This window comes from Dreissena polymorpha, chromosome 4 (genome assembly GCF_020536995.1).
Source record: "Dreissena polymorpha isolate Duluth1 chromosome 4, UMN_Dpol_1.0, whole genome shotgun sequence".
In the NCBI taxonomy this organism is placed as follows: domain Eukaryota; kingdom Metazoa; phylum Mollusca; class Bivalvia; order Myida; family Dreissenidae; genus Dreissena; species Dreissena polymorpha.
The window spans coordinates 18,591,303-18,607,056 of NC_068358.1; the positions used below are offsets into that span (position 1 = coordinate 18,591,303).

At 34.3% G+C, this 15,754-nt stretch overlaps 1 protein-coding gene across 2 annotated transcripts; it reads right to left on the reverse strand.

Annotated features, from left to right (window-relative positions):
- Positions 1–3,108: 3,108 nt before the first annotated feature.
- Positions 3,109–14,030, reverse strand: LOC127879581 (uncharacterized). 2 transcript variants are annotated; one of them, XM_052426528.1, is made up of 6 exons: positions 13,903–14,030; positions 8,521–8,669; positions 7,496–7,567; positions 6,821–7,072; positions 5,299–5,396; positions 3,109–3,303 (listed from the first exon to the last, which is right to left on the reverse strand). In XM_052426528.1, the coding sequence occupies exons 1-5, from the start codon at positions 13,946–13,948 to the stop codon at positions 5,301–5,303; spliced, it is 615 nt and encodes a 204-aa protein (XP_052282488.1). In that variant the 5' UTR covers positions 13,949–14,030; the 3' UTR covers positions 3,109–3,303; positions 5,299–5,300. The 2 variants fall into 2 exon arrangements, with proteins under 2 accessions (XP_052282488.1, XP_052282489.1); XM_052426529.1 differs by lacking the exons at positions 3,109–3,303; positions 5,299–5,396 and adding an exon at positions 5,777–6,552.
- Between the last annotated feature and the right edge of the window lie 1,724 nt (positions 14,031–15,754).

A 15,754-nucleotide genomic window follows, 5' to 3' on the forward strand; every position in this document is an offset into this window, starting at 1 on the left:
CTGTCAGGGCTAAATGCTCTCCCCCGTCCTGTTCGACATTTTTCTTGAGAAGATAATGCAGGAGACTATCCATGACCACCACATTTCTATCTCCATCGGTGGAGGACCCATCTCCAACTTGACCCCATGGGAGGCACCAGCAGTGAACTTCAAGATCTCACCAACAGACTCTGTGAAAGAGCGGGAGCATACGGGATGGAGGTCAGCACGGAGAAGTCAAAGATCATGGTGAACATTACGACCAACACCAGTGCAGACATCACCACCAAGAAAAGCTTTACAAATCCCTCGTAGGCTCCATCCTTCTCTACGGCAGCGAGATCTGGACCCTTCATGCGGACAAAGAAGGCAGGATACAGACAATTAAACATAAATGTCTCCGAAGACTGGTTCACAACTATTACACGGAGCACAAGACAAACGAGTACGTCCGGACATGACTGCAACACGTGTTGGTCGATAACAGCCCCTACTGGCGACCGTCAAACGACGAAAGGAGGCTTTAGTTTGAACAAGTCGCCAGGCAGGACTCTCTGTGCAAGACTGTTCTCCAGGGCACGCTTGAGGAAGGTCGAGGCCGTCAGAAAAGCTGGATGGACAATGTAAACGAGTGGACATCCCTTCCCATGGATGAATTACTCTCAGCAACACACAACACACAATAGACCTGACTGGAGGAGGATTTATGTATCGTTGTCAGTCATTCCCCCAACGGCCAAACCGGTCAAGGGATTGATGATGATATAGATGCTGCTGCTGCTGATGATGATGATGAAACATGTGCATTGATGCCATCGCCTATCATTAGCCCCATCTCTTTTGGAAGAATGCAAAATTATCTTTTAGATCGAAAATAATTCAATGGTTCTGTGCATGCAACAACTTACACATGTTAAAAGCAATGGTTTGAAAGCGTTAGCGATTTCGTTGGGTGGAAATGTGCTCGTCACACCATACATCAAGTTATAAAGGACATCACGTTTCCTAATTGGTTGTTATATGTGTCTTTACCTTTATGGATGAATAAATCTTCGCTAAGTCGTTCTATATTGCCCAATTTAAGAAAAGAGAAATAATGAGAAATATGATTATAAAAACATATACAACCTACTCAACATGTAGCATTACCCGTGAAATTTCACGACATCCGGTCCTTAGTGCCACATCGGAACTGGCATTGGCTTATTTATTGATGCATCGAAAAAATAGGTGGCGCTCGTTATAAAAAGCCGTGAGTGATATTTTTGGTAAAACAATCTTTATGGGCGATAGAAAACGGCCAACCGGAATTGCATCCGGTTCCGGATATAAGATTTCTTTCGGGTTTGCATGCGGAGAGTCAACCAACTTCCTGAGAAACTGCCCACATGTCAAAGCCTTTAGCAGCGTCGCAGAAACTTGAAATTACCGAAAGTGAATCCTCGTTGCTAGGCGAAGAATCCAACAAAGTAAAAGTATAGATGTTATACAAATTGGTTATAAAATTCAACTTTATACAGAGCCTTACAAAATATTTTGTAAGAATAATAAGTCTGCTTTTAATGATTTGTTAGTTAGAAGTTTAATTGAAAAATATGTCGAGGCCCCATTTGTTATAAATCGGTTAACCGGTTCGGTTCTTAGTACCGTAAAAAACGTATGGTATTGGATTTACGAAAAGTAAACAATCATTTATGGTAGCATTCAGTTTGAAGATTACTAAAATTGTTTTGGAATTTTATTTTATTTTTAAGAAAAGAAAAAAATGGTTCAATCCTGACAAAAATATGGTCTGATGCATTGGTTTCTTTTATGTTGATGTCTAAAGAGCATACAGAATGTTTTAATTTTGTTTATGTCAACTTGCGACATTAATGTGACCGTGTGTTGTTTACATGGTTTGCTTAAAGAATACTTAATGCTTGCGATAAAACGAAAGCTGCTTGTTTGTATATTTCTCTAAAATTAGAGGTTTCGGGAGGTGATGAAGGCACAATGACACCGGTTTTGAGCTATGGGTCCTCAAACGTTCACGTTCCAAATAAAGAAACAAGAAAGATGAGCAGTTGGGTTACGAATCACGCTCGCTGTTAAACCTAAATCGTTTATTCCTACCGATTATTGAATGGGGTGTGCGTGAAGTCATGTACACTTCTTTAAACTGGTTGTAATGGATGAATCTTGGAAATACTGCAGCTTCTTCAAACAAAACGAATGCTTTACTTTGTTAACTTTTAATATTAAAGTTTAGCCTTACCGTCTGATTTATATGAATAATAGTGCACTATTCGAATGTAACATACGGTCATTCTTAGTTATACATAAATAAATGTCCTACATAATTTACTTACTGTCGTTTCAGTTCTTTCGACATATGAAAAGGATGTCGCAACGTTACCGGGCTTCTCCGGGATTTGAGTTCCGGTAAACCAGATTTCGATTGGTTTGCGTCAGATTATAACGCTTACCTACTACACTTTTACTCTAGGTTTTGTAACCCTTCTTGTTCGGGGCTGATGCATTTTTAGAAGATTGAGGAACTTACTTTGGTTTATGTGTTCCTCATGCAGCTGTTATTCACATTAGTGTGCTTTGTCGACTGACAAGCAGTTAAGTGCAAACATGGAAAATTAATGTTTGGAAATACTGATTTGAATTTTCGAATGATTGCGCCCAATATTGATTGTCGTATATAAACATGAAAATACAAAAGTGGTATCACCATGAATATTGTGTTATGAAATCATGATAGTATTTGCTTTACATATTTTATGTAGAAGGCTGAGTCGCCAGGGATCCAGACACAAGCCCCCCAGGACAAACCCCCCCCCCCCCAATGAAAAAATGAACATTTGGACAATACCCCCCCAGTAGAAATGACAGGTAGGATATAAGCCCCCCAGTGCTTATTTTGCATCTGGAAATTTGCCCCCCCCCCAGTGCTTATTTTAGAAGTGGACATTTGCCCCCCAGTGCCTTATTTTCAATGACATTGACTCGATTGAGCAGATAATCATGTCCAATTATCACCACCTGATTACTCAAAACCTTTGAGATGATAAACCATTTCTCCAATTACCACCACTAAAAGGCTTAAAGAATGGAAGGGATAAATAAGAATATACGGTGTTAAAAAATGATCTTTATTTTGCAATTAAAAATACAATAGCAATTACAGTTGTACATACTTTAAAGCAGTTTATCACTTGGGTTCCCACGATTGTTGGCGACACTGGATTTGATCTCTTCTCTGACTTTCATACCTTCTATGGCTAAGTGGTCAGCATCATGACTGTGTGTTGTGGATGATGTGACCATAGTAACCTGACAATATTAAAACAATTATTTAATATTGTAACTAATGATAATAGCAATGAAACATTTAATTTATTATATATAAAATAATTTTGTACAGTTTTGTATAACTGTTTGGAATTAATTATGTAAAGCTTACAAATACTACATTTACCTTTACTTCAAATAATTACATTTGTGAAGTTATGCAATACTGTCTGGAATTAATTTTGTAAATTGCTATTTTCAAAGTTATGATAGCAAAGATAACAAATAGTATTTTATTATTATACTTATATCAAGATCAGTTGTCAAGGTTCCTTTACATGAAGCGCTTCTGAGCTTGGAACATTCCCAATGTATTGATTCTTTACGAGACTTCTTTTTGGTGTAAGAGTACCCATCCTTCAGTAATTTCACAGACCCTTTATTACTCTTAATAATTTCCATGATAAAATGTATCATTTGAAATGTTATTGTTCCTTATATACTAAATTTTTGTTAAATATCACTCAAACAATGTAACTACAAAAATAATTGCCTTTAAATGTTGTTATATGTGTTTACTTTAATTATCATTATTTGTACTAAATTATGATAATTATTATTGATAATCCTTTTGATTGATTAACTAAAGAAGCCTTTAATTTTCATCAACAAGTATATGATCAAAGCCACATGTCACACCTTTAACAAGCTGATAATCCCTTTGATTGATTAAATAAAGAACAATTAAAATTCTTTAAGATGTTTGTTTTACCTAAGATTAGGCAATTAAAGTGAGTTTCCTGACCTTTTTTATTTCAAATTATAATGATCCAAGTTTCTATGATTATATATTTATGAGATATGAAGCAATACTGAATCCAAATATAGAGATATACTAGTCTAATAGAAACAACATATGATATTAGCACTGGGGGCAAATGTCCTACTTCTAAAAAAATGCACTGGGGGGCAAATTTCCAGATGCAAAATAAGCACTGGGGGGCTTATATCCTACCTGTCATTTCTACTGGGGGGGGGGGGTATTGTCCAAATGTTCATTTTTTCATTGGGGGGGGGGTTTGTCCTGGGGGCTTATGCCGTGCAAAAATGGAAAATAGATGTTTAGAAATACGGATATGAAATTTCGACTGATTTCGCTCAAGATTGATTGTCGCATATTAACCCAAAAATCTAAAAGCTGGTATCATCTTGTATATATAGGATTTGGCACGAGTTGTCATATTATACCATATTTTATTGAACGAGTTCAGGTATTTTGTTAGTAAGCGAGCCTTTGGCGAGCTTACTAACGAATTTCCTGGACGAGTTTAATAAAATATGGTATGATATGACAACGAGTGTCAGATCTTTTTTATCATATGCTTTTAAATGAGCAAATTAAATAAATATTTACGCAAACACAATGATAAATCCCGAATGTTGTTTACATTTCGTGACGTCATTTGACGTTGCAACGTCATTTCAGCAAAATAACAAAATGCGATTGGTCATTTACGAAAACTAAGCCAATGAAAACGTTTAAAAATGTTGTATTACATATGTGTATTAAAAAAAATAAATATGTAATGGTTGTATAACATGGGAAACAGGGTACTAGCAAGTGATTAAAAGTGTTATGCACCCATTGTATTATTTGCTTGAAAATTTGAGTTAGAAGGCGGTATAGCAAATTTTTGATGATTGTCATTGAGGTATCGCAAGAATGACACGGATACTTGTGTTTGTAGTTTATAAGTTTGGTCATATGACAGTCATACAGCATTGTTGCTGAAACAAGTTAATGATAGTAAGTTAATATTATTGACACACAACTCGGAATCGGCAACGGCTGTATTTAATATATATCGTACGATGATATATAATGTATGTATTATAGTGGTTGGACAGTTGTTAAATGTTATTAGTATTGATATAAAATGTGTTCATTGTGGCATTGGAAATTTTATATAAAAATTGGATAGTTATATGTTTATTTTGATATGTGTATGGTGTTGTTCATTAAGAAAATGTATATACGTTCATTTTTGCAGATCCACAGGGAAGAGGTTAACTGCCTTCTGAATGTGTTTGCGGAGAAGTGTCCTTGCTCCCAGACCTTCTACTCCAGTCGCGCGCTGAAAAGCACGGACACAAAATATCACAGCGTTTTCATGCGTTTTCATTGTGTAATGAGTTGGGGAATGGGGACACTTAAACGCTAAGACTATATTGGTTGCTATTTAGTTGGCATCTTTGATTCAAACATTTAATACGTCATCTCCTGTTATTGAAAATTGTTCAGATTAAGCACCCATTAAATAGCACGCTTTAAAAAAATATATTATTATAATAACATGGTTTTGCTGGTCTAATATTAAAATAATAAGATACTACATTTGGTATATGCCTCCCGCATCTAGATACATGTTGTGATAAATTAAATGTCATATGTCTGACGCATAAAATCACACCAACGTTACTCATAAGCTATTCAGTTTATTTAAATAAAATAAAAAGATCACCAATTCAACAAAATAAAATGGGTTGATTTCGTAATTGGATTCATTAGTATAGATAAACTCAAATTAAAATCGCATAATTGACGTCGTAACTGTGAACAAGGAAACCATTGAGATTTCAGGAACATTAGGATTCATATATCATCAATATTATGCGACTTTATAAATAAAACGGGTACAATGACTTTAATAAAACGAGAGATACACATAGATCAACATCACGCCTATTCAATTTGTTCCGGTGATATATAAGCAAGATTATCGAACCTGAATTCCAGAGGAATATTTCGAAATGATATCAAAAATAGAAAAGATATACAGTAAGATAATTACGCCTCTCAAAGCAATTTATACTTAACTTATGAGACTCTCACATCAGTTTACGTCAAGCAATACGAGTTGCGCCCATTTGCGAATTCATATTCAAGGTTCGAGTACGCTGAATATCGATTTATATTTCAGTGGTAAAGTAATTTCAGTGGTAAAGTAATTTCAGTGGTAAAGCAATTAAGTAAAGCCAGAAAAAAAAACAAATAAATAACATTGAATTCTTAAAACAAACTACCAATGGCAGACGGGGGAAAATTATGTCCATGCAAATTGTCATTCAGCACACAATGCCAAGTAGTTATAAATGATTCCCTCGTTGCTTCTCAGCGGCGAATGACCGCACGTGCTCTCCGGGCTGAACAGGTACCGAATATTGAGGCGGATAAAATTTTACTCTGGCTTCCGGCACGCTGACTTAAATGCTCTCCTCCGCAGGTTCCACCTGATCAATTTTTGTTTGAAAGAATTAAGTACTCACCATGTAACAAAACGCTAACACGTGGGAATACATAATAATTATAAACATTCGTTTTCGAAGAGGTTTTCATATTACAACTAAGGGTAATCTATTGAAAGATATAAACATGCACGAACAGACGGACTCTTCAAATTAATTAACAAGACATTTTGGTTTGAGATACGCTAAGCTCAAACAAAACAGTCATTGTTTAACTCATGCATTACATTAAAGCAAATTAAGAATACGTTACCGTCGCTGTCGCCATTTCGAGGTCCTGTCTGAGACTGTACATGAAGCAGCAGCCGTACTTGTACAGTACACAGAACGTGTACAGGTTCACCACCGTGAAAACGAGGGACGTAACAAGGTAGACGATTAACAGAATGAAAACGACGGCTGGAGTGTGGTAGTAGATGGAGTGGATGAACATAAAGATAAATAGAGGGTTCAGAGTGCAGTTCAGTACGAAGAGCCAAACATACAGAGCCAACTTTCCGTAAATCTGCAAAACATTATATAAAGGGTATTATCGAAACTCATGTGCCTTTTTTATTTTATGGCGCCGTGTAATTTTTTTCTCCGACATAGTTTGAATAATCTTTTAAATTAAGCAACGAAAATACATGCCTTTGGTTTTACGTGTGAAATTTCTAATTGAAATAAGATAATAAGTCATAACCTCATAATTTTGCATAATCCGTGAAAAATATCAGTCGTCTATAGTGTGTTATTTTTTCAGAGAAATATTACAAAACCATGAAGATTAATAACTTGCAAGACGGCCTGATACGTTTATAGAACGCTTTACAACAAATAAGACAATCACGTATTCTGATTTAAGAAGGGCAGTTGCTAATGTAAATTATAAGTGCATTATCTACAAGGAAAAATGATATAAAATACATAGATAAAGAATGAGAATTACCCGACAAGGCTTGTTGCCGATTTCTGGTTTCTGGGAGAAAACGCAGGGCAGATGCATGGGGTGACAAAGGGCCTATGGAAAAATAAATAAAATTTATACGTTGTGTGCGTTTCTTATCTACGTGTGTGTTTTGTCTAGTCCTTTTGTAATATGTCTTACTGTTTGGCGATGGGTCCCAGGCCATAAATAAAGAACAGCAATGTATACTAAGGCTTCGTCTGCTGCTTTTACAGCTGAAAGTTCCATTGTGCATATTTGTCAGCAACAAATTATACTTTGTTGAATTAGCAACGAAACAATTAAAATATATTTCGGAATATGGGTCATGCATAATTGGACATTTCAGTAAGAGCGATGTATTGTATTGAAATGTTCAACCAATTATTCGATTTCGTTAATATTGTTTATGGCCATAATCGTTGTCATGCGATACTTTGAAAAAAAAAATATGATGTTTAACATTTCGAAAACAAAAGAAAAAAAATGAGTATTGCATATTGTTGGTATTGTTTTTTGAAGCATTTGATTAAGATTGCATTCAGGTCAGAGTTCCGTTACTAAAATTGTGTTCACTTAAATTACTCGTTTTTCGTACTTTTGTTTCAAATTTGCCGTAATTATTTATATAGTTTCTAATCTAAGCCCTATTGAGTTTATTTTAATTATTATTTAATCTGTGGTTACGTCAAGTAAATCTCACTTTGGCAAGTGTTAATCAATGTTCACAATCGTTTATAGGCCATTTATTCATGTGACGACGCGTCAACCGCGGCATTATATATTATATCTGCCAAACGGGGACCAATATGCTTTTTGCATGCACTTGGTAACTTGTTATTGTAAGAATAAGTAAAAGATGGCAGTAAATGTATTGTTATTTTGAAATGAGAGACAACATACTTCCGCTCAGTTTTAAAGTTTAAATGATTACTCGTTTTGTTTTATTTGTTAAAATAAGTGACACAATCTTATGGGTGCACGTCTAACATATAGAAGAAAGATCTCATCAACTTAAGAATTCTTACCGCCAAGGTGTTAATCACCAGTACTATTCCCAACCAGTCCATCCCTTTGAAGTACAGACTCAATCCCCCCGCAACTATGTCCAAGATCATAATGAACCGCACTATCCACGATATTGCCGTCACATTAGTCAGAGCCCTGTTGGCGACCCCTGCAATATAACTCGGCGCCTTACTTGTATATAAATGGCTCTCTAAATTAATATTTATCATACCACCGAATTGATATCTGCCTGATATAACGTTGCCTGATATATTTGTTTATATCATACAGGTCAACAGAAAGTTCTTATATCAGTCATATGTGGTGGATGGTCATATTTCTCGGAATCAACTATAAAGTAATCATTTTTAGTAAAAATTTGATACCAAGATGTAATATATTTTAAACACAAAATGCAACACAAATAGCAAAAACATTTTAAACAAATATTTAGCGCTTTTAGTTTTGTTTATATTATTTCTATAAATTCGGGGACGTAGAGGTATTATAAACAGAAAACACAGGTTACTGCCTGATCTTTTTGAAGCAAGCCTCGCCGTTATATTAATCTAAGCCTTGCCTGATATATTACAAAACGATTAGGCAGTAACATTTTATTCTCTATATATTATACATACCAGCATAGTTAGTAATAGTTTTGATAACTATGTACCGATGATGTATTCGATTGTCAACTGCTCAGGATCCGCCTAGCAAACGTTGTAATATTTCAGGGCGCCATAATTATATTTGATTTACACGCATATTAATATAAGCATACTTGACAAAAAATCATAGCTATAATTGTGTTCCCATATCGGTCGCCGACAATAATTTAATGTGAGGCGGGGTCCACATGGTTAAATTTGTTTACCTATATAAACATTAACATATAAACGTAACTATATTTATCGACAAACCAGTGCATATCATATCCCATGCTGCTTAAAACGCCTGCGCGCGAGTCAACAAAAGCAAAATTCCCTTCTATACCCTTTCAAATTCCCGAGTTCCGTCGGAGGTGCCTCCCATGATCAATAGAATCGAGAGAGAGGCTGTCGATGTGAAAGCTTGAACTGCCATGATTGATAGCCTAACTGTGATGGACGTCATTATGTCGTAAATTTAAAAACATCAACAAATATTTAAGACTACAATTGTATTGTTACAGTTAATTTACAAAAGCTATTATAAGGGAGTTTGGTTACAAATGGTAGGGTAAGTTTTGGCAAAACAAGCGTAAACTTTATGTCAGTGTTTATGTTCTATCAGAGATAAGAGCTGATAGAGAATACTTGGTACACGCTACATTTGCAAAAAAGTGTGTGATACAAAAGGAACTCCGTACACGTTTATTTATAATTGCGTATTGTACAGTTTAGTTGTATTCCTTAATTATTCCATTCAAATAATGCTATACTTCTTTTGTTTCATTTTGCACTGTCTTACAAAAAATACATTGACATTAAATGTGTTCCTTACTTCTTCTTTTCTCTTCCGATTAAGTCATGGGAGGTAGATAGTACCTAGGACAGAGTCATTTTGGGCCACCTAAAATGTGTCATGTGCAGACGACTAGTTGTGGCGTTCAACAAGGATTTCCTGTCTTCTGTTGCTGAGAAAACTTGTAATTCACTTCAGTAGGTCATTGCGGATCACATAGTGGTCAAGCTTAGCTGAGAGTCGCTTACGGGGTTACATAAATTGAATCAATGTCGGCCAACCTTAGGCAATATCTTGTTAGGTTAGTGCAAGCTGACTTTCGCTGGAACGTCGTTTTCTGAAATTAAGCTGACTGTCTAAAAATATGTCATGGCGCTCCAGTTGTTTCATGTGGACGATATGCTCCTTGGTCTTTAAACAGACTGAGTTTAGGGAAACATGTAATGGCCTGTAATTTGCAGGAGGTGTGCGGTAACAACCATTGCTTGAAGATTTGAATGACCACATCGTGTTTTAAGTTACCGGGTACTCAACATTGCGTTAGGAAGGCTTGAAACAATATAGTGAGTGCAGTTTCAATCTCACATGTACATTCCGTCACGAATCTTGGTGTCAGTTCTTCTGGTTCGTGTGCCTTATGGGGGTTGAGGTCTGGCAAGAACTTTCTGGTTGAAGTGATGTGGAATGAATCTCCTATGAAGTATTTGTCTTAATCTATTGTTGGAGTGTTGCTGATGCTTTAGTTTATGTCATAACAACAATACCTATGACAAATTATGTAAAAAAACATTGTGTTGTTTCTCAATATAATTATCTTAAGAAAATTGTTTTAGGAGAGTTGTATATTGTTCTTGACAGTTTTGCTTTTGGTCAAATGTGGAAACACTCAGTAAACTTTTTTATGGTAACAAACAGGAATCATATATAAGACGTCAAATCTATCCATAGGTAAATAATTAAAAAAAACTACATGTTACCTCGAACATTGAAAGGTACGGAAATATTTTTGTATTAATAAATGCTTATAATACTACTATAAAACCCCCATTGGTTCGGCATTATATGCCACAACTTCTTCCTCTCAAATCACTTTTGACAAAAATGGTTTAATTGCGTGTCTGTTGTGTGACTCTTGTTTGTGTATATACTAAAAATTATCTAGCAATATAAACATATTAATTGATTCTGGTACAAACATTGTTACAATTAATTACAATATATTCATATATATTGAATAAAGTTCAATAGACTCAACAGTATGCTTACTTTATTCCGAACTAGACGCCACATGTTTACGTAGTTTACGTAAGTCATAATTAAGACAGTTACTCCTGAATAACTTCACAAATTGTGATGATGCCATGTTGGTTACGTAATTGCAACTTATCACTTTAATTGCAGGACCCAATTGTACACATTTTGGTCAGTGAGCGTTCGTGTATTCATATCAAATTATGATAGTATACAATAGTATATAAACAGTGTTTGACATCAAAACGTTGACTAAGGGTCTCATTTTAAGAACACTAGTCTTAATTGCATTGTTTCTCATTAGATACGTTAAACTTAAATAATGACGTTATTTTTTAATGTATGACTAAATGTTGTTTTTAAAAAGTATTTTAAATGCTTATTAAAATATCGCAAATGTACAATGACCATAAATGCAGATGTTGTAACCAATATATAACAGTTAGAGCTGCAAAGAGCCTCGTTTTGGAATAATGTACATATTTTTGCTTTGTTATGACTTCTTTAATTTGGTCTTTGAAAATATTCTTATGCGAAAAATCAATATGTGTGCTTATTATTTGTGTCAACCTTTAATCTTTTAAAAGTATTCATGGGCCATGCACTAGCCCGGGTAGCCCCAACAATTTTCTGTAAACCATAACGCCTTAATTTCAATTTCAAACATTTAATCGTATACCACGATTTGCATATGACACCACAGTAGAACACTGAATTAAATTTAAACTCTGATTAAAGATTGTTTATAATACCAATATAATGCCACCGAGCACTGATGTATTTTGATCAAAATTATCTCGTTGGCGAATAACCGGGCGGCCGAGGTAAATTTGACTAGCCACATTGCAGCCATGTGTAGTACTTGTGTACTGACAAAGATGCGTCACGAGAAAATCGCAGGTTACTTTGTAGTCGCCAAATTGTAATTTTCGCTGTCCAATGGTTCCGAGAATTTTTATGAGGACGGGGTTAACTGGCGACTATTATTTTTGTTTGACGTCGGTCAATGAAGTAAGCGTTAACCGCAGATGGCAGTTTTACCATTTACGTAATACAAAACGGTAACTAATACAGTACATTAAAGACAATGTCGGGCATTATCCTCACACATTTTAACTTTTAATTATAGTTACTTATGAAACAGCAAATGGTGAGCAATTGAATCATTATTGTGAGTAAGTTGTGAAAACAACAACCAATAAGAATCTACGCTGTAGCAATTTAATTTCAGTACATGTATATTTCGCTATATTTTGTATAGCAATTTGCTATATTTTGCGATATGATTTGTTAAAATTTGCTGATCCATTCGTACGCATCTAAAAAACGTGTTTTTCTAAGAGTTCGAAATTGTTGCTGTCGTCTGTTAAGTTTCACGCTTGAAAAGCGTGTTTGTTGCAACAGACCAGGTGCTGTAACTTAATATAGACGTGCAATTCAGTACATTGAGTATTTTAAGATGAAAAAAAATCGGAATAAAAGCACATTTTAAGAAAGTATTGACCCAATGAAACTATAGAAAAATGTATTGATCTTTGTGCATTATCGAGGATAAAGTTAGTTACATTTTGTGTATAAATATTGTTAATCGTCATGGTTAAATTAGTTCCACTGTACATGGAATAGCAATGGAAATACAGTTCGTGGTTCGAATGATGACAATATAGCGTTTGTAGTTATTGTGTTGAGTTTTGCCATCATGAGATAGAGCTGATTAGAATAAGATAGGCCTGAAAATTTTGTTCACCAGAATCACACGTGTTTATTTGTAAAATGTTATTACCCAGATGTCTGTCACAGTCGGAAATTGGGTGGATTTATCAGAAAAAAAAAGTAAAGAGAGAGAGGTAAGATACCAAGCATTTATAAAAAATCAGATGCTTAAGCATCACCAAACTAGGGATACTAAGAAAGTAAACAAAAGCAGATCACATCGAGTAGTATTAAAACTGAATGGTGACGCATACGAAAACTGGAGAAGGTGCTAGACAGATGTTGACCTAAAATATGCCCACTTAGCCTAAAACACTTTCTTGGAATCTCTTGAAATGTTGTTAAAACATGTTTTTAACAGCAAATATCAGTATACATGGTATCTTCTAGTCAAATATTAATAAGTAAATAAAGGTAATTTGAAGAAATGTTAATATTTGGAAAGAGATGTTACACTGGAATCAGCTATACACAATTTACAAAACATAAAAGCATGGGATAATGTGTATTAATAGGCATGTATTTATATATATTATTACATTTATATAAGTCTGTAAGTCACATACATACATACATGCATGCATATATACATCATTGAACGTCTAATTCACTTAACATATTCATGCTTCAGTCGAAAGCGAAAAAGAAGCACCGCCAATAAGTTCAATTTATGCATTTATTTATAAATGTGCAAAATGCATAATTGTTTATAATTTTAAATTATAGACCACTGTGATTAAGACCTTTAAGATGTGTATCAGGCAGCTGCTTTGTAACATACAGTCATGTTTCATGAAGGTACTTAACAGTGGGAATTTAAAGGTCTAAAGAAGTAATCAGTGTAACATTGCACTGACATAGTGTTTCCTAAGCAAACGCTTATCGATTTATTACGCTTCAAGCTTATATTTACGAGAGAATTATATATGCACATATATTTTACAGCAGTAACTTGTTCTATTTCCGTTTTAACAACGATGTAAGAAAACACATACCTTCAGATGACATAGTTCCTCTGTTTCTTTCATAATTAATATTCATTGTACCTTACAGTTTACTTTTTTCAGATGAATTTCCTTATCAGAGTTAACGGCTTCAGCAGAGAACGATGCGTTCAATAGACGTTGTTAAAGCTATTTATAGAAAAAACTTTAAGGTGAACGTACACTTATTTTCAACTTGCATTTATTTTAAACTCAACACTATGACTTAAAAATACCTTTTTAACTGTTGGGAGCTAAGAACGCTGGTAGGTAACTTTTATCTTAACTACTCGATTTTATTTATTTAGAAAGATAATTTTGTTCCCGTTTTACATTTAAAAAGAGCATATGTGCATATTTGTGTTCTTTATTTGGTGAATGGTCCCATACATGGCATTTTTGCGAACTCAGATAACGCTTGAAAATTAAATTACATAATAGAAAATTTGAAATTCCGCAAAGTTAATATTATTTTTGCATACGCATAACGTTAGCAAAATATAGTTTTCGTACAGTGACATAAAGGAATGGAAAGACGACACAAATACTTTGACATGTCTTCCTCACTGAATGTGTAGCAAGTATTTTTGTGTTGAAGCACTAATTCAATAATGTTGTTCCTATGAATAATGCTTGTTTTTTTCACATGTGTAACAACAATAACTAATTCTATATACGGCAATGACACCCTTTTTATAACGTTAAAAAACAAGTCAGTAGAGCTTAACTTTTTTATATTTAGCATTGATTTTCTATATTAATTCAATGTTTGATATAATAAGAATTGTCTGACTTTTGTTTACTCATATTGCTCGTATCCCATATAGGCTTACTTTATTATAACCTGAGCACTGTCCAGTCACAGTACAAATGCACGCCCCAATTTTGTAGTTTCCAAGTATCGAATTATATTCAGAATGGCGTTTGTTTATTTTACATATTCTTCTCAAACTACTATTTAGTGTACTTGAAGGTTAAATGTTTTAGGCTCCCTTTTAAATTTATGTAAAAAATCAAAAAAATCAATGCTTTCATGATAATGTTTCGCAAAATGTTTGCAAAAAAGTCATAGAAATGATGTACAGAAAGCAAGAATCCATTATTCTGGCATAACGTTGAGGTATAAAAAAATAATCAAGAAATAATTACTCAGGAGAGAAGTTTGTGTTTGTCATTTAATTCATTCAGATTACCAATGCTTGTCCATAACATGACAATTCATACAATATTAGACATAGACGTGATTAGATCTGCGCTCACACTAATTGAAAGGTCCATTAAAAGCTTTTGACGTTAAACACCGATTTAAATTTCACTATTAGAATGACCAATGCTTGAGCACTCATACTCGCTCATGTCTTCTAAACTATTTAAAGGAATTTTAAGGAGACATGATCAAAGCGACACTAAAGATATAGCATCTGTATGTAGTTTTTATTTGTCCAACTTTTGAGTGGATATAATAGCACCGGCTGTTTTAATTAAAGCATCACCTGATGTAGGCAGGGAGGATATTCTGCTAATTTGATATCACTAGCTTAATAGGGGATTTTGATCAGCTGTTTTGGGGATCTGTATATTAAAAAAAACAACAACGAAATAAAACTCGCTAAAAATTGCGCTTGTATTGTTTTGTCTATTCTATTAATACAGTGTCATCAAAGGCATTTCGTGAACACTTTATCTTTATTTGTGATTTTGGTGAATTAAAATCTCTTAACAATAGTTGGGAAATAGTTTACGAACTTTTCATTGCAAATCTCTTCTATAATGTTTGCTGCGAACAATTATAATTGTAATATACCTGTTTTACGTGAACTTGAATGAACACTCACGCCATAGTTTACGTATTTACTTATACAAG